This window comes from Seriola aureovittata, chromosome 4, assembly GCF_021018895.1.
Source record: "Seriola aureovittata isolate HTS-2021-v1 ecotype China chromosome 4, ASM2101889v1, whole genome shotgun sequence".
Lineage (NCBI taxonomy): Eukaryota > Metazoa > Chordata > Actinopteri > Carangiformes > Carangidae > Seriola > Seriola aureovittata.
This window is the reverse complement of record NC_079367.1, coordinates 19,866,984-19,894,027: the sequence shown is the minus strand read 5'-3', so window position 1 is coordinate 19,894,027 and position 27,044 is coordinate 19,866,984. Positions and strand designations below refer to the sequence as shown.

The window sequence follows — 27,044 nt, the reverse complement described above, 5'->3', positions numbered from 1 at the left end:
AAGGCAGACATATTGTCTAAGTCAGGACAGGGAGATTTTAAGGTTGTGTGGTGCTGTGATGAACGTGAAGAAAAACACATATTTTGTGTTATCACATATATAGTGTTGTCCTGCTTTTTAAGCTGCTGTAATCAATTTTGATTTTATTCAACTATGGATTAAAGGTGAAAGGGATCGCCCAACACAAAGAATTCGGCGACTCTGCCGTTCACTTCAGCTCTGGAGAGCTTTATGGCATATTTACTTAGCTGCACTTAGCTGCCAGTTTATTGGGAACACCTAATACAACAGTCCTACAATAAATGTCCTGAAAGTTATAATGTTAAATTTTTGTTGAAACTGTTCTACAGAGGTGTTGATTCAACTGTGTTTCAACATTTTGGACACTGTAGTTAGTGGTGCGGTTGAATTGTATGTCCTTATGCTGACAAGTGTTTCTACTATTTTGTCCAGAGAGGGTTAAATAACAGAAACATGTCTCTGGCAACAGAGTGAATCTGTTCACAGCGTGTTTCCTCTGCCCTCAGGTGGTTAAACAATCACTTATTTTTCAATTTAAAGCCAATAATTTGTTGGTTATAGCTTCATAAAAGTAAAGATTTTCATTTTGTTTATAAAACCCCCTGTTCTATATGGGCAGCATATGGGCTTTTTTTTTTAATATACTGTACTGACTCTATACTATATGTGCTCTGTGCTGCATCATCACTGGAGTGTGCAGGAAAGCATGTATGTACAATGCAGTCATAAATTGCTGAGACACAGTTATTTCCCTCTATGCACTTACACGCAGTAGTTGTCCCTGCACAGCCCTGAACGTCATGTTAGAACAGAACGAAGTGCAGCTGAAGAACCAGAACGGCCAAGTCTGTCTCTGAGAACTCACAGTGAAGGTCTCTGTGTGCTGTACCATGCCTTAACCTTAAAGCCCAAACAGATGAAGCACCATTCTGAGGGAAAACGCTCTGGATCATGTTGAAATTTCAGGTCAATCTTTTCGATGAAATAGGATTGGAGGGTACATGTACAGAGCACTGCATTATATTTAACTGGTTGTCAGGAATGGCTCTGCCTTCAGCCAGAAGCTCATAATTAGGTCTGCAGTAGTGTAGGGAAACCTGTATACTGTATTATCATAGAAAAGTTTACTGAATGATTTTACTTATGCAGGATCTATAATGTTTTTGAAGTAATATATTATTATTATATCCATCAGCTTGATGGACTCACAAAGGTAATTTTACCATAATTGGAGATGGAGTCTGTAATCTGCTACAGCGATGTATTGGTCAGGTTACGCTTGCCTGGTTGACAATACCAATGGCATCAGGTTGTGTCTCTGTTAATGCAATCTGTTTGGTCAGTGGTATTTTTACTGAGACAGGGTGAAACAACTTAAGTAACACAAAAGTATTTGCCCCGTTATCTTTGCTGTTGTTTAAAATAATACGACATTTTGGGAAACACACTTATTTTTCTTTTTTGTTCAAAGTTAGATGAGAAGATCGATGCGACAATCGAATTTCAATCTGTCCTGAATTTTCCTTGGAAGCATTAACACTTTGCTTTTTTTGCAGTGATTTAGTGTAAATGGGGTTTTACCTTTAGACGTAGCAAGGCTAGATGTTTTCTCCCCGTTTCCAGCTGAGCTAACCTGCTGCTGGCTGTAGTTCCATATTTACCACACATAGGAGAGTGGTATCAATCGTCTCATTTGCATGTCACAGCTTTAATTATTATTTAATCTACACGTGCATAGTGAGACCATAGTGGTGTTAGAATATGACCACTGTTCATTAGTATGCACCATGAGATGATGTTGTCAACTTTGTATCTGCTGCAGAGTCCTGTGGATTTCCTGTACTTGGCAATTAAAAAGATCTTGATCCTGATTCATCCAAAGATGCATCCAAATGCTCATCAATTTAAAATGTTTAAACAAAATGTCTCTGTATTCTTTCAGAGCTTTTTTTTTAGCTACATCTTTCTTACCAGTGTACTCTGGGTCCACATGAGGAGGGTAGAAGCGGAAGTTGATGAAGAAGGGAATAGGCACTCCAAACTTGAACCACTCCACCACATACGGGGGCTGCTGGCCGTCCAGGGGAGGGGACACGTCACACCCCAGGATCACGCTCTCTCCAGCGCGCGCCGTCACAAACCGGGGCTCCTCTCTCACTCCGTGGGCACCTGAGAGGAGAAAGATGCAGCTTTCAGTGCAAGCAAGGAATTTTAATGATCATCTCAATGGGGCCGGAGTCTGACTTGCCACAGAACAAGGTGCACAGGATTCCTCTAGACAAAGCAGAAAAATCTCATTGCATTCAAGTCATCCAAGACTAATTTACAAACAATAATTGGGTGGCAATTAAAGGTGATTGACTAAACTGCTGCACTACACTTTGCTTAAGATGCATTGGATGCTCATGACCTACAACAAGATCACTGTGCAGATTGTGAATGGTCACTGTGCACATGGGTAAACCCACTCCCTTTCATCAGCTTTCCTCATGCGTCCATTGTCATCTGTCACCTGCATCTGTTGGTGAGTGGTTTGTGGCTGTGCCATACTGTACTATAAATGAGCTGCCAAGGGGTTCCATTGATCATAGCTGGCTGCTGCTCAGATGAGCTTTACTATGAGCACCACCAGGCCTGGCGTTTAGCCATGAATGTCCAGGCACGCTGCCGAGCGTTGACCTATCAGATGACTGAAAGGTCGGCATACCTGCCTCAGCAGAACGCTCACTCTGGGAATGGATTTTCTCCAGCTGCCACCCCCACTTTCATTGAACTGGCTGTATCTCCACCGTCAGAGCAAGCATGACTACCCGTCCTCGCCCAGAGGGAAAATCGCTTCAGGGATCAAGAGACATGCTGACGTTTCACTCCAGAGAAACACCAGCTGAATAACGTAATGCTATCATTAGCAGTATCATTTGCATTATCAGGGCTAATTTTTACAGGAAGAACAAATACGCCGGGACTTGGAAGGTATTATGAGCTCAAGCAGCACTGCTACTGTCTGTGATGGCGTTTCTCTCTTTCATATTCAACCACCATCACTGTTGTGTGAAATGGAAATTTCATATGACCGAAAGCACTTCAACTGTGCACACTGAAAATAAAACCTAAATATTTTCGCCCAGTTCTTCTGTCTGAAAAAATAGCGCTCTAACTCCACCCCTAAAGGCCATATGCACAATCACTTAGCGCTTGTGTTAACCAGTTTAATCTGCATTATCCTGTGATAGAGTTAATCTACTTTATTCGTTTCAAACAGCACACATTCTGGACTAAAACAGAGCAGATTTAATCAAATTACACTTTTTAAAGTGGAGATGTGGTCAGCCAGTTACAGACCTCAGTGCTGGAATCTGCTTTGCTATTGTGCCTCTTTAGTAAGAAGGTAAAAGAAGCCATGCTTTGCTACCCTGAGCTCTAATTAGCAACACAAAACCAATGAAACATGTGAATGACTCAGTGAACCCTGCATGAGCATTTAACAGCCCCTGCAGGTCTTCAATAGACCAGCACTGGAATACATGAAGCTGCACAAGTCTGAACACTAACATAAAACAGAATTAACTACCAACCAACCCACTGTAAATGTTACAAGTGAAAAATATGCTCATAGGGGAAGAGACTGACAGCTGCAAGCCATAGAAGTTGTACATCAACTACATGTACTAATTTGGGACCATCTAAATCACGCCAGTAATAAAGCAGCATTTTTCATTAAAATAAAACTGAGGGGGAGTCTGTGTTTGATCAAGCACAGTTTGCCGCATCAAAATGTACAAAGACTGCTGAGACTGATCGAGTGGGGAGTTGATTGCTGCAAAGAGATTCATGCAGGGCATGACGCTGCCCTGCAAACTGTATGAACCATGACCTTTTAATACGCTTCTGAGGAAACCTGTCCCATCCAGTTATAAGCACAACAAAATCAGAAATCTGCTAAACTAATCCTTTCAGACTTTCCAAAAGCCTGAAATTCACACCTGAGCACGCTCCATTGCAGCCTCATTTATAACACCTTTAAAAACGATTATAATAACCCCTTTCAACGCTCCACAGTTATTGTGCTGAGTCATATGACACCAAACTTACTTGTTCTTCTGTTTAGAAAAGAGAAAAAAATTCAATTTGATCACTAAATCCCAAAGTGGGTGCTATGGCACCTCAGGGTGACTTAAAGGAATTGTTACACATTTTGAAATATATGCTTGTTCTCTCTCTGGCTGAAAGTTACATGAGAGAATTGATGATTACTCTAATATCTGTATGTTAAATATGAAGCTAGAGCAGCCAGTTAGCTTGGCTTAGCACAAAGACTGGAATCAGAGGGAAACAGCTTTTCTGGCTCTGTGCAAAAGAAACAAAATCCGCCCACCACCACCTCTAAAGCTCAGTAATTAACACTTTATATCTTGATTGTTTAATCCAAAAGTTTAACAACTTTTGAGGTGCTGGTGGGAAGATTTTGTTACCTTTGGACAGACGCAGGCTAGCTAATTGTCTGCTGGATGTACCTTCATGTTTACTGTACAGACATGAGAGTGTCACTCTTCTCATCTAACTCAAAAAAAGTAAAAAAGCATTTTACCCAAAATGTCAAACTACTCCTTTAAACCTGTGGAAAATTGCACATTGCAGCTTTAATTCCGATTTAATTATCTAGTCACCATCTCTCATGTATACTAAAATAAGGTTATTCAGGGTGACAAAGAAGAATACCAAGGGTTTGGTAAGACTGTTGGCAAGAATAACTGGACATTTTTAGAAATATTTTACCACATGAAAAACATATAAAGATATTTACAGTACATTAACCCAATAGAAACGTTTGCTACTGTTAATACAGATCAAAGATACACTTCGGCCCTTAATACAAACTGAGACAACTGAGTTATAGTTGACCTGTAGTCGTAGATTTTCAGGACCAGGGGTGTTGGATAACAAATTGTGGCTGATACTTGAAGTGTCTTTTGAGTTAAATTACTGTATGGGTGCAGCGCTTTTACTTTTCAGAGGAAAACAGCAAGCGGGCCCACATCCAGAATGAAACACACTGGACACATTGTTTGGTTTGAGTAAGTAGAGTCACTTGACATGAAGCACAGGCTCAAACCCTGTGGCAGAACAGTGCCTGCTGCTGAAATCCATTGTTTTCTCTGCAGACAGTTCAGGTTGCATAGGTTTAGCGGCTCATGTTTCTCACTGACAATATTTTTGGATGCTGGTGGCGAGAGGGGCACGTCTTGGACAGAGAAGAGACTTTAAAGACTTGAGATAATATATTGGAGGGCTAATAATTCTCCAATTTTTTTATGAGATCCTCATGAAGGGACAATCAGCACAAGCTTGGTCACCGCTGAAGTCTTTTTCATTTCCTTAATGGAAATGTAGGGTTTATGGGGGCTTATTCAGGGGAACTATTTATGCTAGCAACAAGACATAAATGTACAATGGTCCATGCTTAAGATCTTCCAAATAGACAGTACTGTAGATGAAAAGGCATCAATATAGTTAAGAGATGATGGCAACTCATGATTGCTTTGGCACTGTAAACATAAATTCAACTGAAGTTGGAAAGTGAAGAGTGAAACCCCAAATACACAGAGGCAGAAATCTGTTGAGTAAGTTCTGCATTAATCAGGCAGCTAATAAATCCAGGAGCCCAATATGTTTTATGTATCTATCCTCGGCATATAGTAGATTTACTGCTATGATCATGAATTCCTGAAGGGTAACAATTCAGTCACCTGTCAAATAAATCATCTATATGGCAGGCAGTTCATGTACAAAAGCAAAATACAGAGGGGATAATTCCTCATTGTTGGGCATAGGTTAAACAGGCGGTGTCACAGCAAGTTAGTCTAAGCTAGAGCCAGGACTGCAACCTGTGGTTATTTTCATTATCGATTAAGCTGTTGATTAGTTTCTCGATTAATCACTAATCATTTAGTCTATAAAATCTCAGAAGACAGTCCCAAACAGCGCTAAGATTGGAGCTAAGAAAACAAATTAGTGTAGCAGAACATTAAGCATCTTTTGAACCCTTTAGATTTAACTTGTTACTTCTTAAAGGTGTCTCAACCACAGGTTGGGAAACCTGAAAAATGATTTGTACCATTAATTGATTGTCAAGTTGCCAATTGTTTTCTGTCCATCAACTAATTGATTAATTGACTAATTGTCGCAGCTCTTGTGAGAGTTTTGCTTTTGCAGCAGCTCACTCAGTCAATAATTACAGTAGCCTTATAAAGCTTTTATCCATGATGTATATTCAGTGGTTTATTAGATAAATAAAACACATTAGCAAAGTGCAAATGTGAAAAAATATCCAGAGCTGAGTGAAGCTGCCAAAGACAAATGTTTACTGATACACACAATGTGATGTAACAAACATCATAAACCAATAAGAGACATCTGTTTGAGGTCAATCAACAGCTGTCCAGACCGGCACATGAATCACTGCAGCGGAAATGCAGCGGCACACAGGGTTAAATCTGCAAGAGATTTCAACTGTGAGTGTTTTTCAAGTGGCAGTGGCTGAAAACGGCTCTTTTACTACATTGTACTTTCAGTAATGATCACAGATTTGTACAGTAAATAGACTCTCAAGGCAATTTTGGGCAATAATCAGGCGGTGCAGAGCTGGCGAAATGTTTTGACAGTAATGAGGTCCAATAACGCACTGAACAATATTGAGGAAAAATATGAAAACTGAGGGAGTTCAATGAGAGACGATTTTAGATGTAGAGCGGCGCTCAGGTTTTCTAAACCTCTTTTTTGACACCAGCACAATATTTCACCCAGTAAAACTAAAATCTAATATTTACCTCATGCTTGGATTTGATTCAGCGTATGAGCGAGGGAAACCATTGCTCACTGCAGTTGGAGATTTTGTAAAGGATGCATCAAGAGGGAACGCTGTGTGTGTGTGTTTCACAGTGGTTTGGATATGAGCGCCACGTTATGCTGGACAGAGCTCCCGATGTGGAGGATGTAATGGAATATAGACTGGACGGAGGCTGGAGCGAGAGTCTCAAGGACGTGCAGCCACTGGGCTGGATGGGCCACTGACAGGGCGGTAATTGAATGCCAGCCTGCATGTGCTGAAGGTCACATCAGAGAATGGCCTGAGTGTGTGTGTGTGTGTGTGTGTGTGTGTGTGTGTGTGTGTGTGTGTGTGTGTGTGTGTGTGTGTGTGTTTGCTGTCGGGGATATGCCTGTGTCTATCTGTGCGTATCTGTGTATCAGTGTTAAACTGGGTCTGTAAAATTCAAGTATACAACAGCTAAGGTACAACAGAACACAAACACAGTCGATGGTGTATAAAGTGCATTTGTTCTGAAATGGAAGCTACAGATGCATGAGCAGCTACACATAAAGAGAAATTTAGGCAGTGAGTATGTTTACACACACACACACACTAGTCTTAATCTGGTGTTGGGTACATTCAGGATATGACTTTCACCTGGTTATTCATCTCCCTGCATACATGACTCTTCCTCTGTGGTTTTATAGGGAACCTATTTTGTTTTTGTTTTTTAGCCACATTTACCACCCTGCTAGATCTGGCTTCTTTATCTCATCACCAGTAATGAAAAACAAGAGCGATAACATTTTATCCTACACATACACCTACATTATACACGACTAATGTTGGGAAGGCTTGTAGTTCGCATGGATTCACAGCAGCCTCCTCTTTTTCATGAGAAAGCATACAAGCATGTCTGGAGCCAATCAGCTCCCTTGAGTATGGAGTGGTATGTTGGTTAATTTAGTTTGTCTGCTAGTTTAGTCTCTCTGGCTCTATAGGAGGTAATGTGCATCAAATAATATGCAAGTAGGCTTTACATATTGTACCTTCTCCAAAACGATCTTTTTCAATTATTACAAAAGAAATTTGGGGGGGTCAATTCTCATCTGCACAATCACCCTATTCAAACACAGCAATTCATCCATTAGCTATTGAGCCAATCCCAGCTGACAATGGGTGAGGGTGCCAGGTCGCCAGTCTATCACAAGGTTGACATACAGAGACAAACAACCTTTCACGCCTATGGGCAATTTAGAGTCACCAATTAACCTAATCTAAATTACCCGAAACTGCATGTCTTTGGACTGTGGGAGGAAGCCAGAGAGGTTAGTTACTGTTCACGACTGTAACCAGGACGACACATTCACTGATACAGGTACAAGAATACACATGTGATTAGTCAAAAATACAGAATCCTACAGCACACAGGCATCTGCGGATTGACATGAGGTGATATTACTGCTGCCCTCTTACAGAAATGATCTGAGTCATGGCTCCACTCACGTACTGTAGTTGAGTACAAGTTGATGCTTGAGTAGTTGTTCAAATCACATGCTTCATGTACGTCATGATTTATTCACGAAGTCTGTTTCCATAGACAGACAAAGTCATCATGTCACGTCCAGGTTACTCTCTGCTCCAGTAGCTGAGGTAACAAAGTTAAACAACATTTGCTTTGTGAGCACAGAAAAAACTACAGCTCCCATGAAAAAAAACTACAAACAGCAACGTGGGTCCTGTCTGTCCTGCTGTTATTACAGACGTGTCTGAACTAACTGCAAACCCTCGACTGGCTCATGAACTCGCCTCCTCTGTCAAGCAATGATGTTTAGCGCTCGGACGTCTTGGGCATATGGGAAATGGTGTTCATTAAAGGCTGCTAAAAAACATAAATATTGAATGAACGACGATATTAGATACTACTGTCCTTATCTAGACACTGGAAGCTTGTCACAAAACAGAAAGAGAGAAAGGCTCAGTTCCACAGCTGGATTTTTAGGCATTGGCGTAGTTACAAATGTCAGTGGAATTTCGAATGAGGTTTTCTTGCTTCTGGAACACAACCAGGAAGTTCAGGTTTCACTTTGGCTCTCTCTATCGGCCCATCTAACTAGGCTGCTAAGGTAGCAGGTGAGTTGTCAGACTTGTAGTCACTGCAGAGTGAGGCAGCTGCTTTTTATGAGGTCAGCAAACAGCCTCATCTTTGTTGGTAATTTTGCCATCTACAGTGAAGAAGCCAAAGTACATCCACCCACTGCTTTTCAGATGCTGGTCAAGCTAGTAGTGACTTTTACTAAAGCAAAGTACTTCAAACAGTATGTTTTTTTTTCCCCATGTTCAAACACAAGCTTGTATTTCAAATATAAAGTGACGGCCTTTTCTCTACACATAACTACTCACCAGCATGTATTCACAACTGGTCCAGTCAAGGTGTAAACTAACAGACTTTGCACACATTTTACACTCCAGTCTGCAGACCAGAAGGTACTTTCCAGAAGGTGGCATTCAGACAACCTCAGTGTCTGCTGCATTTACTTTTGTACAGGGACAATACAAGATAGATTTGGTCTCGTCACTATTTAGCTTCTGTTTAATGGCAAAGTTCTCCTCTCAGACAAGCAATGCTCAGTCAGGGATGCAATGGATGTGCTGACACCTGCTCGAACACACAGCGAGGACGGAGAGAGAGCGAGAGAGAGAGAGAGAGGTGTGTGAAATGGGCTTGGCTTGCCAAAGGCACAAAGGGCGAACCAACATTGCTAGGCACTGCACTACCAGAGGTGCACATTACAGGGCATCTTTGGCAGGAGCTGTAAGTCACAGAAATTCCTCAGTCCAGCCATGATTCAGTCATTTTTACAGTCGCTCACAGCATTTCTTTTCTTTTTTTTTTTTTTTTTTTTACAACAGTTATAAATGCTTTAGCCAAGGTGTTTTAAAGTAATTACACAAAGAGGCATATTGCTGCTGATAGCGCTTATTAGTGCTTTCATGTGGCTTGTCTAATTACAGCCAGTTATGAGACTGTTTATTCAGCATCAATAAATCATATGTAACAGTGTGAGCGAAAAAGTCAAAGCAACACAGCTCTCCTGTATTACATGTAAACTGCTCAGACATCCACAGAACAACATCGGCTCCACATATCTTCCGATCAACATATCCACTTCCATATAATTCCCATTCACTCCCTCCCTCTCTCACGCTCACTTCCTCTTTGTATAACGCTCCCACATACACACTCGAGCTGCAGCTCAGAGCGACATAAGTGTGCTCGGTGAGGATTCAACACTTATCTCTGGAAGTAAAGTGCTTCTTGTGCAGATGCATATATGTGTTTCCCCAAAATAGAGGAAAGATATGACAGATTCAGGATTGTAAAGTTCCTTTCAGATGCATGAAATGTGTTCTTGATTGAAGGTGGGGTAAGTTTAGTAGTGGTGTTTTAAGGAAAGATGAAAATAGTACTGATTATGAATACCTTATCAGTATGGCTGCTTATTTATCAGATGATTTATACGTCTCAGCATTAATATATACGATAAGATTCAGTAGCACTATTCGTGTTGCTTGATATTTAAGCATCATGAAAGATATTCAAATCACTAGGATTACTGTAAAATATATATTTTATGATAGAAAATAAAAAGACTTCCTCCACGGTAAATGGACCTAGATGTAAGAGCCCTGCAACAATTAATCAATTAGCTGATGAAGAGAAAATTAATTGAACACTATTTTGATAACTGATTAACCATTTACAAGCAAAAATGCCAATATTTACTGGTCCAGCTTCAAAAATTTGAAGATTTAATGTTGTTCTTCATCATATAGGAAAGTAAACTGAGTATGTTTTGGCTTTGGATTGATGGTTGAATAAAGCAAGCTATTAAAATAGATCACTTTGGGCTGTGGGAAGTTGTAAGTATTTTTCACTGCTTTCAGACATTTCATTGACTACACGATTAATTGGCAGATGAATAAGCGTTGGTTGCAGTGCTAAAATCTATACAAATAAAACAAATTACTTTCTAAAAATAGTATAGCTAATAATAAAGATCTGAATTATACAGATATACAGATAATAATAAGACATTATTGTTCTGCATACCATATAGAGTGAGTTTGTTGTTCTGTTTGTTTTGTTCTTCTGTGTTGTGTCAAACATCTGGCCCTCCCCATGGGATTACAAGACACTGCAGTGTTAAAAAAAAAAAGAAGCATCTTCTGGTAAAACTTAGAACAAAAAAAAGTTACATTATCATAAGTACTTCTACATGCTTTGGAATAATGTATTAATGTCAAAAAAAAATCCTACAACCATTCAGTTTATCCTGATAAAGGGATTTTTTTCTCTTCTCCCAGGCTTAGTGACTCCAAGTGAATTTAAAAATTCAAACGTTGTGAACAGCAAACTCAGTCTTTGTGTATCATCCATATTTACAAAAGCATTCAATCTTTTTATCTTACAAAAAATATGGCAAATAAAGATGTTGTTTTTACCTGCGTTAAAATAAGATGTCATGTAATATTTCTTATAATGGTACAATGTACTATATACTGTACTAACTCTGTTTTCACGTCTATTTATCTGTTGCTAAAAATTCTGTTTTTTTGCCTTAAATATAGTTTGCATCTCTTCTTTTTCAGGACTACAGGGATTATTTAAAAGTGAGCATGATGCCTGGATCACAAGCAAGTGGCGGCCTACAACTAGGTTTGATAGATTATGCTTATAAAGGCTGATGAATGCAGACATCGGAACAAACCAATAGTTGGGATGCTTCAGTCACCCTTCACTTGAAGGGTTCAGCATCTGTATTCTGGATACCTCTCAAAGACAGAGGTGGAAAGAGTCAGAGAAGGTAATTAATCCAAAGCAGGAATAAATAGCAGTCTAGCATTAAGGTTGGAGCTGCCTGTGCAGGAAACACAGTACAGGTCTGATAGCTCTTAACGCAAAGAGTTGACTAAACTGCTTCATCATGTTTTCTGGGACAGAGTCCAGTCCTGCTGCAGGATGAATGATGGCAGTGGCCTTTTTAAATAAAAAAAAAAAAACGGTTAAACCTCTATCACCCTCTAGACCTTCATCCACCACCACTGCAAGGAACCATGAAAAGTGCTTTTAGCTCATTGTATAAATTCAAAGACATGATCATCCTCTTGAAGAAGATCCACTCTGCCTTCCTTAATGAAGTACCTCGATATTATCTGTTCAGTGCAGCCCAGTCTAAATGATACAAGTGTCCATATCCTTATCTCCAACTCCCAACCCTGAATAACAGAGAGGCCAGAGACTTCTCTTTATATTCAAAAACCACTACACTCAATCTAATTTTATGGACTTTAATCGGAAGAAGTTTCTCTACCAACTACTCCACTCCGGACACAACAGCCAACAACATAATCACAAGCATGTTCTTACAGTGTTTGCTGCCCATTAGGTTAAGGAAAATATATTTCCAAGGAAGAGCCCACATAGTAAGGGAAATGAAGAAAGTGCCCCCTCTTAAATTCAGATTTTTAGGAAAAATAATCTGAGTGATGTAGCAGGTAAGTGAAAAATAGTTCGTCAACAAATTTCAATATTTATCTTAGTTAGAAATACGAATTAAAAATTCTTAATTATTGATTCAATAGAAAATGTGTCACCCAGAGTAATTTTATTTTACAGGTTAGGTCGGTGGAAATTAAGTATAACTGCTGAGTCAGTGAAATTTTAGAGCACGTCTTATTTGTTGACTATCATATCAGTTTGAAACACAGGAGCCTGATGTCGCGTAATTCCATGCCATGTCGTTTCGCTACTAACTAACCCCTAACCCGAACCGATACTCAATGAATGACATGCAAAAAGGCTAAAATGCGTAAAAATGACACACAAAATCTCCAAGTGGAGCGCTGAGTAGCTGAAAGCCAAGTCCTCAATTCAACCAGCATGCAGCATAAAGGTCAATTAAATTGATACTTACCGATTACCAAGCAGATCGGTAAAGTAGTTCAAAGTGAGGAAGACTCAAAATTAAAAAGTTTTGTTTGTCTTTCTAAGGAAATATTGATGGATATTGGCTTCTGTGTATAAACTATTTTTCACTTACCTACAACAGTTTTTCATGTTTTTTTTTCTTAAAAACCCAAATAACGGGCAGGCACACACAACTATAAAATACTAAACTTCAAAAGAAACTTTCATAATGACAAGCATGACCTCAGCAAACTGCACTGCATAATTTGTATCCACTGGCTATTGGTTTTTCTCTTAAATCATTAAGTTAATTTATCAGTTGACTGCCTGATTAATCGCAGATCTATAAATATTTATTGTTCAGCTGCATGATAAGACTGATGGACTTTACTGTATGTCTTTGGTGCACTGATAATTTAACTGGGACTACAGTAAGTGTAATATCAACACAACATCACACTGTAGTTTACTTCGTTTACTCACTTTCCAGTGGCTGAGAGAGTTAGTCCTTCGGACCACACGATCTGAAAAACTGGCTTTCCCAGAATGCTGCAGGGTTTGTTTGCAAGGAGACTCGGCTCTGGGACTCAACTGGACTGATGGAGGGGGGAGGAGGAGGGGGTGTGGGAGGAGGAAGAAGGGAGGGGGGAAGGGGCATCACCAGAAAGAGCTGGCACATGCCCAGTGCTGAGAGTCTGCCATCCACAGCTTGAGCACAGGCCCTCTCCTAAGCTCATTACTAAGCTTTACTCTCATGATTGTGAGCGAGAAGGTACAGCACAGAAAAATAAATAAATAAAAGAATAAAAGAGATAAAGTTGTTTTGTACTGTATGTCTGTTAGAAAACTGTCTGGACCAAGAATCCTGGGGACATCATTTCAGAACAGCAAGTTAAAGCATCAGTCAAGCAAATATGTTCAGCTGACATAGTTAAAAAAAAAAAAACTGGGTAGATGAGAGCAGCAAGTATACAATCCTGCAACAACTGATTATTAATGACAACTATGGAGCGATATCAGTGTATTCACACTCTGAGAAACAGGAGGTAAATTGGCCAATGGAGTTTTATTATTGTGTTGCTCAGGACCATTCAGATCCTGGTCTTCATTCTTGCAGCTCAGATGAACCAAAGACTTGAGGTAAACTTGTCTCTTTATGTGCTGGGACTGTTGAAATGAGTTTTTCCAATCCAACAGTTACTCGCTACAGGAAAAATAATCAGCTACTATTTTGATAATCCATTATTCATTTCAGCCATTTTTTAAGGCAAAAATAGTAAAACAATATGAAGGATGAGAGGATTTCCTCCTTTTCTATGTCACACATCAGTACAAACTAAATATTTTTGGATATTCTGACTTTTGGTCGAACTGTGATGGGCATTTTTTGACAGCTGTAGTTACTGGTTGCTTTTCAGAAAAAAAGTGAATCTAATTCATTTCTAAAACATGATGCATTTTTCATAGATTAAATTACAACAATATACTAAGTTATAGGCTAACATTCTCAGTGGGTCTTTCCACATTTTGAATATTTTATATTTGATGCTTTAAATTTTGCTGCTAATACTTGTGTGCGTTTATTTAAGTAGCATTTTTAGTTCAGGGCTTTTACTTATAAACTTGTATTTTTAAACTGCAGTATTGCTACTTTTACTTAAGCAAAGGCTCTGAATCCTTCCTCCACTCTGGCAATAAGTCATAACAGAAATCAGTGAATGAATGAGAAGGGAAATGTGATGAGGTGTTACTGCTCTTTCTCGGGTCAAGCGAAGTGAGCAGTGACAGAGTAAGTGCTCCATTGCTGGTTAATATTAACCCATTCACTGTATTGGTAAGAGCAGAGAATAAATTGTGCATCATACACAATGGTTTTGTCACTATAGCAACACATACAAATAATGTCAGCACAGGAAGATAAGTTGCTCATCAGTATGCAGCATCTTCAAAAACTACAGTGGTAGTTTACGACTTTTGCTGCATAGTTTGCTTGATTGAAATCTTACTTTCAGAACACACGCACAGCGAGTGCAGATCAGTGTGAGCTTCAATCCAAGTCCATCAAAATTAAAACATGTTTTCCAGTACAGTACACCATGTTTGTGTTTGTGTGCTGGAGAGTAGTGTCTCAGTTTTTGATGGTACAATAAAAATATTCAGAAGTAAAAAGAAAACAAAAATTGAATACAAACCATTCACAGAGTTTTGAGTAGCCAGTTAGGACATGTGTTCATGAACACAGCTTAACATAAATTGTCAACTATGATTCATTGACATTGAACATATTTAAGTAGAAATTCCACCAAAATTTACTTTTGATTGTTCAAGAGTAAAAAAAAAAAGACATTTCTATTCAGTTTTCAACCAACATGGAAAAACAGTCATGAAAACATCGTTAAACTGCAGTGAAGTGAATGTGGAAAGAAAAGGCACTCATGTCCCTTACTCATATCATTAAAACTTTTGAAAACACTTCAGATGTCAGACAAATTAAAACACTGCTGTCAAAACATTTTTCTCAACCATCTCATGGAAAGCAGACTTACAGAGTGTCCCAGACAGTCTCAACATCCCCACAAAAACCAAAGACAGCCCAATCTATCTGAAACTGGACCCGCAGAGACAGTAGGAGGGCTTTCAGACGCCGCTTCAGCACTAATGGGAGGCCTCAGATATGTGAGTGACAGTTTTGACACCTTCACAATCCTGTCTGCTTCTATATATCTCTGTCTTTGAAGAAACATGCCTTCAGAGGAAACCCAGTGACAAGAACAAGTGTGCCAAGGCACGGTTCACGAGGGAGCTCTGGACCCTGTGAAACATCAAGGAGCCGGCTCACAAGAAGGGAATTACAGATGAATACCATCTGGCCAAAAGCCAGCTCAACTAACGCTTAAAAAACACCAAGCCCTTGCATAGGACCTAAGAGGAGTCGGTCTGCCATCAGTGACTCAGACTGAAAGTAGTCCTTCAAATATACCACTCCCCAACATTTGCCAATGACATTTAATTACTTCTATATTGCCATCAGCGTCCCTCTTGCTTCACCTTGATTGGTTGCCAAGTCACTGTTGACTTTGCTGAACTACCCTCGAGTCTCCCTGACCATATGCTGCCTCCCCAATGGGCACTTGGCACAAGAAAACTTCCTTGACTGTCCAGTTACTATGACGGATTGATCATACCTGAGCAATTATGTGTCAATCACTGACTGATGTGCTTATACATATTTATATATAAATCTATATATATATATATTGTTGTTAAATTTTTTGTAATTGGATGTTTTTTTCACATAACTTGTTCAATTATAATTCAATTATTAAACTTATACAATTTAAGTTAAGTAAGTAAATTTAAAAGTGCACAGTGGTTTATAATACTATGAGAAAGGCTCTTTCAACGCTAGAGCATTATTTACATTTGAAAGTTATCCTCTAGGAAAATGTGCCTGCCTGTATTTGACACTGCAGCGTGTTAACGCAAAAGCTGGGCAACGTTTTTTTTAACGAATGACGTGCTACCATTATGATTATGTTCAGAAGCAATTATTTGTTATTATTACCCAAAGGTATTAAATCTACAATGACATGAAACAGACAAGTGCAAGCAAATCATATCTGAAATAACAAAAAATATTTCTCTCCTTTTTCGTTTTCAACATTATCAAAATTTTCTGTCTAAAGAGTTTATCAACTAGTCAGTGCAGTGTTATGGGAACACGTGTTCTTCCACCTCGTCTGTTCCATTTACATCAATGCCCATGTGCTTCACATTTTCAAACTATCCATGTTTGCAGATGATGCCACCTTCATGGCCACCACAGCCCTAAATCATACTTTAAGTCAGTGTATGGGAAGAACAAGACCTGCATCACATTGTGTTGTGCCACTTACAACACTCACATATTGTGCCAGTATATTGTTTTACTATTTAAGCAGAGCTGTGCGAAATTATATCTTGAAGATTTTTGTGTTTTCTTGTTTTTGTTTTTCAAAATTTTTCTTTTCTGACTTTCAGAACACACACACAGCAACGCTCTGACCAGTGTGAGTTTCAGAAGAGGCTCATTAAAATTAAAAACATCATCTCTCCTAATAATAAGTCATTTCCAGAGTATGATACATCTGTTGGTGTTTGGATTTTTCAGTTGAAATTAAATTGATATACAGTAATTATGTATTACAACTTTCTCTGTAGTAACAGTATGATTTAGTTAGAACAACAAATTCTTTATCTTTACTGAATAACAATAAACATCTACAGTATTTAATGGAGCACTGCATTATAAAAACACAGTGGTGCAGCATACTGATTATTGTTAAACCTAATTTCATAATGTATTATGTATTATCCAGACCCACACTAAAGTTGTTGATAGGTGCAAATATTGCCCGGACAAATAATTTTACATTAACTGTTTCAGGAAGTTTATGCTATTTTGAAATGTAATTTTCTACAGGAAATTAAAGCATTTCATGTCGACATTTTGCTGTGGACTCTCTGGTCCTTTGTTTATGCCTAACACTAAGCAAAGTGCAAATATAACAAAATACCACTCATGAGAAAGGAGCCCAGTCTCAGCTCAGCTGAGCTGCCCTAATCCTACTTTTCTTTTGTTTGTTTTGGAGCATGTTCGTTTTCGACCATCTGTTTTCGTTCATGTCCGCTGGTACCTGGAAAGCTGACCTGAAACTCCCATCATGTATTAACGGAAGAAAACTAACAAAATGGATTAAATCATATTATCAGCACTGTTACCTCCACGTCTGACTGTGGAAAACCAATCAAACTTTCTCTAATATGTTTTTTCTTATTGGTAGAAATCCGGAGTGCACCACCATTTTGTTAGTGTTGTATCCAATCCAACAGGATGGGGTCAGATTGGCTCTCGATGGAGAGGGCAGCTGCTGCAGCAGCTAACATGCATATCATTAGCCTTTGGTTTCCAACGGGAAAGTATGTGATTTGCAGCTTTGTACCAGAGTAAGCGAATGGCAGCTTATTTAATTACCATTTCTTAAAGGAATAGTTTGACATTTTGTGTAATGCGCTTATTTCCTTTCATGGAGAGAGTTAAATGAGCGGATCAATACTACTCAAGTTACTACAGTAAATATGAAGATGGAGCCAGCAGCCAGTTAGCTTAGCATAGCACAAAGACTGGGAACAGGGCGACCATGTCCCACTCCGGCTAAAAGTATCAAAATCCACCGATTAACCTACTACCCTAAAGCCCACTAATTAACACATTATATTTTGCTTGTTTAATCTCTAGAAAAAACAAAGTGAAAAAACTACAAGAGGCTACATGCTGCACTACTTATTGGCTGGGGGGAGAGATTTCCTGGAGGCTCTGCTGGTTGCTCCGCATTGTCACAGTGACAAGAAAACTCCTGGAAGTCACTGCTCCTGTCCAAGAAATACTCTGACACATAACACCCTGTAAAACCAAAACTTATGGTTTTTAAAATGTGTGTTTTTATGGCTTAAGCAAACATGTTTGTGAGATACAGAGGTCCTGCTAGGTGGATTTTTGTACATTCAAACAAAACCAGGCTAGGTGTTTCCCCCTGTTTCCACTCTCTGTGCTAAGCTAAGCTAACTGGCTGCTAGCTCACACTTAATACTGACCAGGCAAACACAAGAGTAGTATCAGTTTTCTCATCTAATTCTCAGATGGAGGGCAAACATATATTTATTATTATATTTAATATGTATGGCCCAAAATGTCAAGCTTCAGTCGATATTTTATCTTGATGATTTAAGACACTGTGACTTATTTTCTAATGTGTTTTATTTATTTCATAGTATATTTTTGTATTCAACCAACAACCTGTAAATAGATTATGCTGCACAAAAAGATATTTGACTTCTGGCAATCATGAGTTTAAATATGGTCAAAAAAAAGCCTTAAATTTTAATGATAGGTTGCTTTGTTGTCTTTATGATTAGCAATAAGAGATGAAAAATAAGTCACAGTTGGTGTTGACATGCGTTTCAGTGGTTCTGTGTCGCACCAGACTATGATCAAACACTATATTCTGGGACACTGTAATAGAAGAAGTAAACCGGCTCTCATTTTTAATATGTTGTGATTTGTGACTCTCTGGCGCAGCCTATAATTCGAAAGTAAATCACCTTCAGTGCAGTGCCGACACCAGACAACACCTTTGGATTGATATTATTAAGCCACATCTAAGCCTTCATAAAATGGAGAATTTGTGCTTTAAGCAATGACCGCACTGAGAGATGCTCAAATGTGTTTCACTGCATTATTAGAGGAAGTTTTCACATTGTGCTTAGCTTGGATGTGGCTGTCATCACAGGAGGAGCCAGACCTGTGAGCAGACCAGTTTTAACTGGGTATGTGGGGTCATTGGGATCAGTTACCAGGCGACAGCTTGGCACATGTCTCCCTCATCTGGACATAAGTGGAAGAGCAAGGTTAAGTAAGTACATGGGTCAATACAGAGTGCTCAGGAAAAAATATGAACAAAAGGGATATTGTGCAGTTTGTAGCTCCAGGAATGACTAGTTTATGAAGCACTTAGATCAGCACCAGGCGAGCCTTGCAGCTCATATGTGTTCAGTGCATCACACACAACACTGAGACCCTGTCCATGTGCAATGTGAAATTCAGCATATGAATCCCATGCATGCAGCAATGGACTCTATCAAATCCAAGAGTGCATTTTATCTGACACGTGATGCATTATTTAGTTACTTTTCCATCTTGAGGGCTGAGACGGTCACACCCCTCTCTGGAGAACTCAAATGGGACTGCTTGCTATGATACAATGCACACATTTCCCCTCAGCAGCGGGAACGTTATTTTCCAATTTACTCGTTGCTTTATCACACAAAATGAGCCTCATAGATATCACAGTACAGGCCTAACCCACAGCCAAATCAATCAAGCTGTCTTTGTCATTCTCAATAATTGTGGACACTAGTCTTTCTATCACTGGCATAAGAATGATCCCATCTCAGATATTATCATGCATATGAGCAAGGCCATTTCAAGACAATTGTTGTTTCCCTGATACGATTTAACCAGGGCTGAACTTTCACGTGACATATGAGATATGCAGCCATTTGTTAGAATGAAATAGCCCCACAGTTCATATGAACCTAACATACAAAAAAATGTCATGCGATTACAAAAAGCAGCACCAAGCGCACACGAAGACAGCAGAAATCATATGCTATGTGCGGCACAAGATATACTGCACTTCAACTCACCTTGAGCGGCCGTTCCTCTGGTGCTGAATACACTTGCTATCAGAGTGGCCACATACCAAATCATAGTACTATTGCCGACCAGCTATTACCACGCAAAGTGCCCCGTTCAACCAATCTCTCATATTCGACCTTGCACCTCACGGTCTCTTAGCACGAGCCTCTTTTCATATCCTATTTTCTTTCCTCGTGGCGTTTCCCTTCATCCCTTCCCTCCCCCGTCCTTCCATCCGCATCCTCTCCCGAAGAGACAGAGCACCTGCACCGCCGCGTTTGTAGTAGACGGAGCCGTTTTACGAGCGCATAGTGAAACCAAGTGTGAGAATGCAGCCACAGGTCCGCCTCTTCTATCATTGGATTGGCTGCTGGTTGAGGCTTTGGGGCGTGTATTGGTTCTCTGTACGCCCCGCACCCGAATGACAGGAGAGCGGCCGTGCGCCGATTCAAGGTGAGTTGGAGCGTGCCGTAGTAGTGGAACCGCAGTATCATGCGCATTGACAGAGAGCTGTGTCCACATCTTTAAATACCTCTCCTAAACTGGCCCCACGTGCACCATCATCCATTCACCCACACTGCTTTTTTTTTTTCTTTTTTTTTTTTTTTGCACTATTCGTCTGTATTGGTACCATCCAGTTATGTATGCTGCAGGTTTACAGTATCTGCGATGAAAGGTGGAGGGGGGGGGGGGCTGGTGGATGTGTGTGACTCATCTGTCGCTCACCCATAGCCCTCGGCTGTTGTCATGTCGCTGTCACCGACTTAAAACGCTCTTTTTTTCCTGGCTACCGCGCCGTGTCTGGCTTTATGTGATGGGTGTGGCGACAGATACAATACCGTTTGCCTGTTTTTCCTCGACGGCCGCGAGCGCAAGGATGCAGCTCCATCACGCTGCCCACTGCGCACACATGGTTACCGCTGATAAGGGCTGCTTCACATTCACTCCCTCTGTTTTCTACATGCATGACCACAGAGGATTCATAACGCCTGTGCGCCTCTGGCTGCTCGACATCAGCTCAGATCTCACCCAAATAACACCTCGCACATACCGGCTGCTGCTGCTGCTGCTGCTGTGTGTTAGATAAACACATAGGAATCTATTACATGAGAGGAATTTGGTGAAGACTATAGTCTCAGGACCAGATTTTGTAAATCTCGGTCTCTTTTTTTGCAGATTTCGTCACATTTTTGTCTCGGCATTTATGTATGTCTGTCTGTCTATCTGTCTGTCTCCCCCCTCCCTTCTTTTTTGGAGAATGTCATATTCCCGTCTGAAATTAAATAAAATCTAAAAAAAAAAAAAGAAAAAGGTGAATAAAAATCCGACATTCACCATTTTTTTCTGCAGGCCGTTTTAGTCCTGTAATAAAATCCTGCTGAGTAATAGTTTCATAATACATTTGACCGTTTTTTATCACTGTTTTACAACCGGCTGGGGTCAGTTTTGACCAGTATGACAATGGACATCACCCCTCTATCTGAGAAGAGTTGAACACAGGCTGATCCCTCAACCTTTCACCCTGCATGTGTGCTCATATCAAGGCATCACATCAGGCCTACACATGTTACATATGGGCTACCAAATTATCAAAAAACAGCATTAAGCAGCTTCAATGCTCCTTGGCATAGTTTCTGAAGTCTCTGAACTCTATTGGGGGGATGATAACCATCCTTTCAAAATCCTTTCTCTCATTGGTTGTTTTGATGATGGTGGCAGCGAGCGTTGTCTAATATGCTCCAAAAGGTGTTGGGTTGAGATCTGGTGACTGTGAAGGTCATAGCATATGATTCACATCAGTCTCAAGCTCGTCCAAATACTCAGTGACCCCCTCCTGAGCACTGTATGGAAGCCTCTGCATTTGTTTCACCACTTATTTATTCAATGTGGCTGTATGTTTGTTTTCGTCTTGAACAGAGGTTACCAACCTGGTCGGAATCCCTCAAAGGGGATTAATCTGAGCGGTTGCCAGATGAGTAACAAGATAAAACAACAGAAATAAATAAATAAATAAATCTTATTTATTCTTATCTGTTCTTTTTTTCTAACTGTTCTCTGATCTTTCTATAATTTTATTGTGAAAGACTGTAAAAACCATTGACATGAATAAATCTGAGAAGTGAACATTGCACTTGGTTGCATTCGTGCATGTGTTCAACCTGTAAAAAAGGGGGCGCAAGTGAACATTGTTTCTCTTTAAAAACGTCTCAAGCCAAAAGGAGCTGCAACTCTAAAAACAAAACCATCTTCACTTTAAACTTTACTCTGCAGAAGACTCAATAGCATATCATCTCAAGCGATGAGCCATAAGTTTTAAAATCTTAATTATCAATAGCTGTGCAGCAGCCAGTCCTTGTTTACTCATACAGCTGTTTGACCAAACAGGACAAACGGAGGATTTCACATTTCAAACTCTTCCCCACAGAGAGAGCTGCATGCAGCAACTGTTTTCCAGCACTGACCAAGCCATTTTGAAGGTGGAGCATCCGTCAGACTCACAGATTCTCACTATTGCTGTTAGCAGAGGTGTGCAGTAGTGTGGTGTGACTGCTGCAAAACAAGGTCACGTTATACCTACACAACTCCCTCCAACCCTCACCTAAAGTTACAGAAGTGCTGACACTACACCAGAACATACTGCATGCCTATACGTTCAGTAGCATGAGTCTGTTTCCACAGTGACACAAACATGGCATAATGCTCACGCTGGGATTATTTGGGTCTCTGTAATCAGTATTATAAAAGTGCCTTGAGACAACTTCTGCTGTGCTTTGGCGCTATATAAATAAAAATTGACTTGACATAATGGCCTTTGCTTCATGAAGCCACAGGAGAGGTTGTTTTTCTTTTTTTTTACATGATAGAATTAGATTTCCTACAAGCCACAGCAGAGAAAAAGATAAGAGCAGTTTAGATAATCTCTTACGCAACACAACTATTAGTTTTTTGGCTCTGTTAGGGGGAGACAGGACGGCGGTTAGCAAAGACCAGGGAGGGAACATGAAATGTTTCTAAATTTTAAATGCACCAGGGACCAGTTTAGCTGCCCTGAAAAAACTACTTGGGGATTATTTTCCACAGAAAACACTCATATCCTTTGTTTAATGTATGAGTCAGATTCGTCTTTTATTGAGTTTAATGTTGATGTTTGAACTTGGAGCCTCTCAGTGATCAAAAAAAGGATATTCTCATTAATGTTCACTGTGTCCACTCCAATGTTTTCACATTTAAAGGCATTTGAAGCCAATGTGGATTTGAAACAAAAGCGACAGGAGTTTCATTTTACTAGTTTGCCAATACCACAACTAAGTAGAATTTCTTCAGTCAAAGTCTGAGTTACTTCTACCTCGTTTCAGAAGACTATGAGATGTTGATTTCAGTTCCACCAAAGTGAGATTTCCCTCCTAAACCTGTTTATATCCTTTCATGTTATCTGTTATTTCACAAAAAAGTGAAGATGAGAGAAAAGACCAACAAATGAAAACAGAATTGTGTAGCAGAACTTAATGTTTTCTTCTTTACTGCCCCATTAATCATCTCACGACCGACCCCTCAGATTTTTGTTGTAGCTCCTCGGAGGGGCCCGACCTCTAGGTTGGGAACCACTGGACGAAACTAGCCAACCGTATAAAAATGAGTTAAAACTAGCTCCACCGCAAGCAGCTACAGCAGTACTTTTACTTGAACAAAGGCTCCACCACTAATTCAAACTTACAGTATAGTCTTATTTTGAGCAGAAATCAACAAAATATTTTTCTTTTCTGACAAGGTAAACTCAGAATCTCTGTATCTGCTGCCTGTCATGCCAAAAATAATGGAATGAAAAATTAATATATATTTATCTTTGAGTACAGCACACTCGTTTATTTTTAGGGTCATTGTCCAGTGGGATCTTCAGAATCTGTCACTACTGTGAGCAAGCAGCTTTTTGATGTCTGCAGTGATCATAATTTTATTTTATATCCTCTAAAGCAGGACAGTGTGAAAGTAACATTACAGTATGACATTCCTAATCCATAATGTTCAAAAAACCCAAAGCAAATTCTTGCATTGTTCCTTTATTCCCATGTACTGTAAACCTGTACATTGGTGTGACTAAGCATGGATCCAAATGCTTCCAGACTCACATGCTTTAGTGACAGGGACATATGGATGTGTACACCCAGGGCCCCATCCAGCATCAGTCAGTCAGCCTGCAGCTGACTAACCTGCCTGTACCAAACGCCGGCTGCTGAACAGATGTTCTGTTGCATGTCTGTTTATGGTGTTTTATAAGCTCTGCATGTCCTTACAGTCTCACACTCCCTGTCAGTATAATTCATGCTTTTCACCAGTCATGGTCAGCAGTGTTTTACATAAGAGATTAGCCTTGCTTTTCAGTTGTATTTATTTGTGGGTTTATTTTATTTTTTTTATTAAAATGTTATTGAGGACAACCTAAGCAATATAGGAATATGCAATGTTAGTATTTAACCAAATGAGATTTTATTAATGATAATCACCTTAGATTTCTGGATATGCTATAAATATATATATACTGACAAATTGTATATGACGGTATTCAATTTGGCTGATTTCAATTGGCTCTTTACAACAGCAACAACTACAAAACAGATTAATTGTGGAAGCATCCTATAGTAGCCTGTACAATAGAGAATATGTATCCTCCTTATGAACAAAAGGCACCTCCTGAAGTCGTTCATAATCCTTACTCATTTTTTTCCCTGGGTGAGGCTGTGGACTAACTCAGATCAAGTTAGTCAGCCCAACTTGATCTGAGCAAGCTGTCAAAACTGAAAGATTTCAGCTGTGTAATTAGGTCTCGTTTGATTAAAAATGTCACAGTATAACAATTTAAACAGGTTCTGCAGTAAAATTATTGTTCTGAAGTTTTCTTACTTACACCTAATTTACTGTTTTAGACTCCTCTTCTCTGCTTACAGTACAAGTCTGCCTTTAGGGTGCTGATAGAGACAGTGCAATGTTTCAGAGAAGTGATTGTATATAAAAATGTGTTTGAAACTGGACATTAAATGTTAAATAAAACCTGTAATACCAGGGTTGAAACAAGTCAAACTCACAGTCATTCACTGTCTTGTCTCCCTCTCCGTCTATGAAGCAGCAGATGTGAATGACACATGCATTGCGTTGGCAGGAGGACTCGGGGCCTCAAAGTCGCTTTCATTCTCCGCACTGCTGCTCAGATGAGAATCACTTGTCATGTTCAGTGGTCATCAGCGGAGTCTGTGAACAACCCACCCAAACGGTGGATCTGTGGGGAAAATATGAGAGTGAGTGAAGTGCGCTGAATCACAACAGTATCCTACATGTCTGCACACTTTGTCACCTCAGGAAGTTAAATAATTGGCTGTTAAGTAATCTGATGTCCATCCATTAAATCTTCACATGGATTGATTCTACTCCAGCTTTACATCCTGACTATATCCACACAATATCAGCTCTCCCATTACTGGTAAAGCACTGCACTTCAACTTTCAGTATTACCACTGCACGCAGTTAAAACATGCTGTTGAACCCATTTCTGCTGGAGGTAACATGTATGGTTGCCATGGTTTCACATATCTCTCTACAGGTGTTTCTAACTGCCAGAAATAGTGCTCCTTATTGGTTAGTGTAATTAAAATACACGCGGTTGTTAAAATTCCAGGCGAAAAGACAGTCACAGTGTGAAAATCAAGCAAAAAATTAAAGCTGCCTGCTCCCTTTATCACACTGAAATCATCAAGTCTCCAAATATTCTTTTCTCCTGTGCATCATGCTGCCTTCCAGCTCACTTGTGAAATCTATTAATACCAGTGTTAATTAAGCTGAGTTGCTAATTCCTGACTCTTGACATGCGACGTATAGCATAAACTATTTAGCCTCCCTGAATGTGATGAACTTCACTCTCTGGTGACAGCATCTCTTGAGCGAGAGTCAAGCTGCTGTGCTCGAGGGGAGGGTCTGTGTGAGAGTATGTTTGTGAAAGAAAGACAGAGGAAGAGCATATTCAGAGTGAGTTATTGTTTTTCAACTTGTGATGACTTTCAGAAAGTTAATCCCATTGCGACCAATATAGAAACTTCCAGCAGTGCTTGGCAACGCAAACTGATTCAGCCTGCCAGCCAGCTGATCGGTACAGTCTATTCCCAAATGATTAATACTACTGTAGCTAAGAAGGTTAGACTGTTTCCCACCAACAGTGGTGGAAAGTAGATAAGTACATTTACTCAAGTACTGTAATTAAGAAGTTCACCACATTCCAGAGGGAATGAATGCACTTTTTATTGCACTACATTTACCTGACAGTCTTTGTTACTTCAGCAATTAAGATTTTGCAAACAAAACATATGAAGAGATTAAACTCAATAGTAAAATATACCGCACACTCAAAAAACAACAGTCTAAATGACAATTATCAAATGTGCATTTAATGACATTTTACAATTTTTCTGCCAAAAGGAATTATTATGCATAAATACAAATGTATATAGTATACAATACACTGCATGCTACAGAAACCCCCAGGTGGCGAGTCACTTGGTGCTTGGTGTAAAACATCATGAAACAAACATCGACAGCCACTGGCGAAGAGTCTGTTTCGATGACGTGGCCGGAAATACCGGTGAAGGGCTGGCACGTCGTCATGTCATCCCCAAGGCACAAAATGTCCGGGAACGGTTGATCTGTTGATCAGTCTCTTTGTAAATACTCAACCATGTTGGTCCCAACCTGTGAATTACACATCAGTCACTTAGTGTTGAAATATAACTGGCATTTAAAGTTATCAAGCTTTAAAATGCAAAAAAATCTAGGATAAAAGAAACAAACACCGATCCTTTTGATGAATAGATGACACACGACCTCATGAACATCAGTGGTGCTAATTAGAAGGGGTGTAGATAAAACACCAGACCACTTTAGCCACCAGTAACTTCAGTCATGCCTCTTTGTTTAAGAGTATTAGGCAGTGCTGTCATAAAAATCAGCTCCAAATCACATACTTG

The 27,044-nt window shown here is 39.7% G+C and overlaps 1 protein-coding gene across 4 annotated transcripts in view; it reads right to left on the bottom strand.

Annotated features, from left to right (window-relative positions):
* Positions 1-25,583, bottom strand: part of igsf9ba (immunoglobulin superfamily, member 9Ba) — a 77,287-nt gene extending 51,704 nt beyond the window's left edge. For 2 of the 4 annotated variants that reach the window (XM_056373782.1, XM_056373783.1), the window contains exons 1-2: positions 20,046-20,336; positions 1,993-2,190 (exon numbers count right to left, since the gene is read on the bottom strand). In XM_056373782.1, coding sequence (XP_056229757.1) covers positions 1,993-2,190; positions 20,046-20,109 — 262 coding nt within the window. In that variant the 5' untranslated portion in view covers positions 20,110-20,336. Of the gene's footprint in view, positions 1-1,992; positions 2,191-20,045; positions 21,516-25,118 lie in introns of those variants that run through there. The other 2 variants (XM_056373785.1, XM_056373784.1) reach the window with 2 other exon arrangements.
* Positions 25,584-27,044: the final 1,461 nt, after the last annotated feature.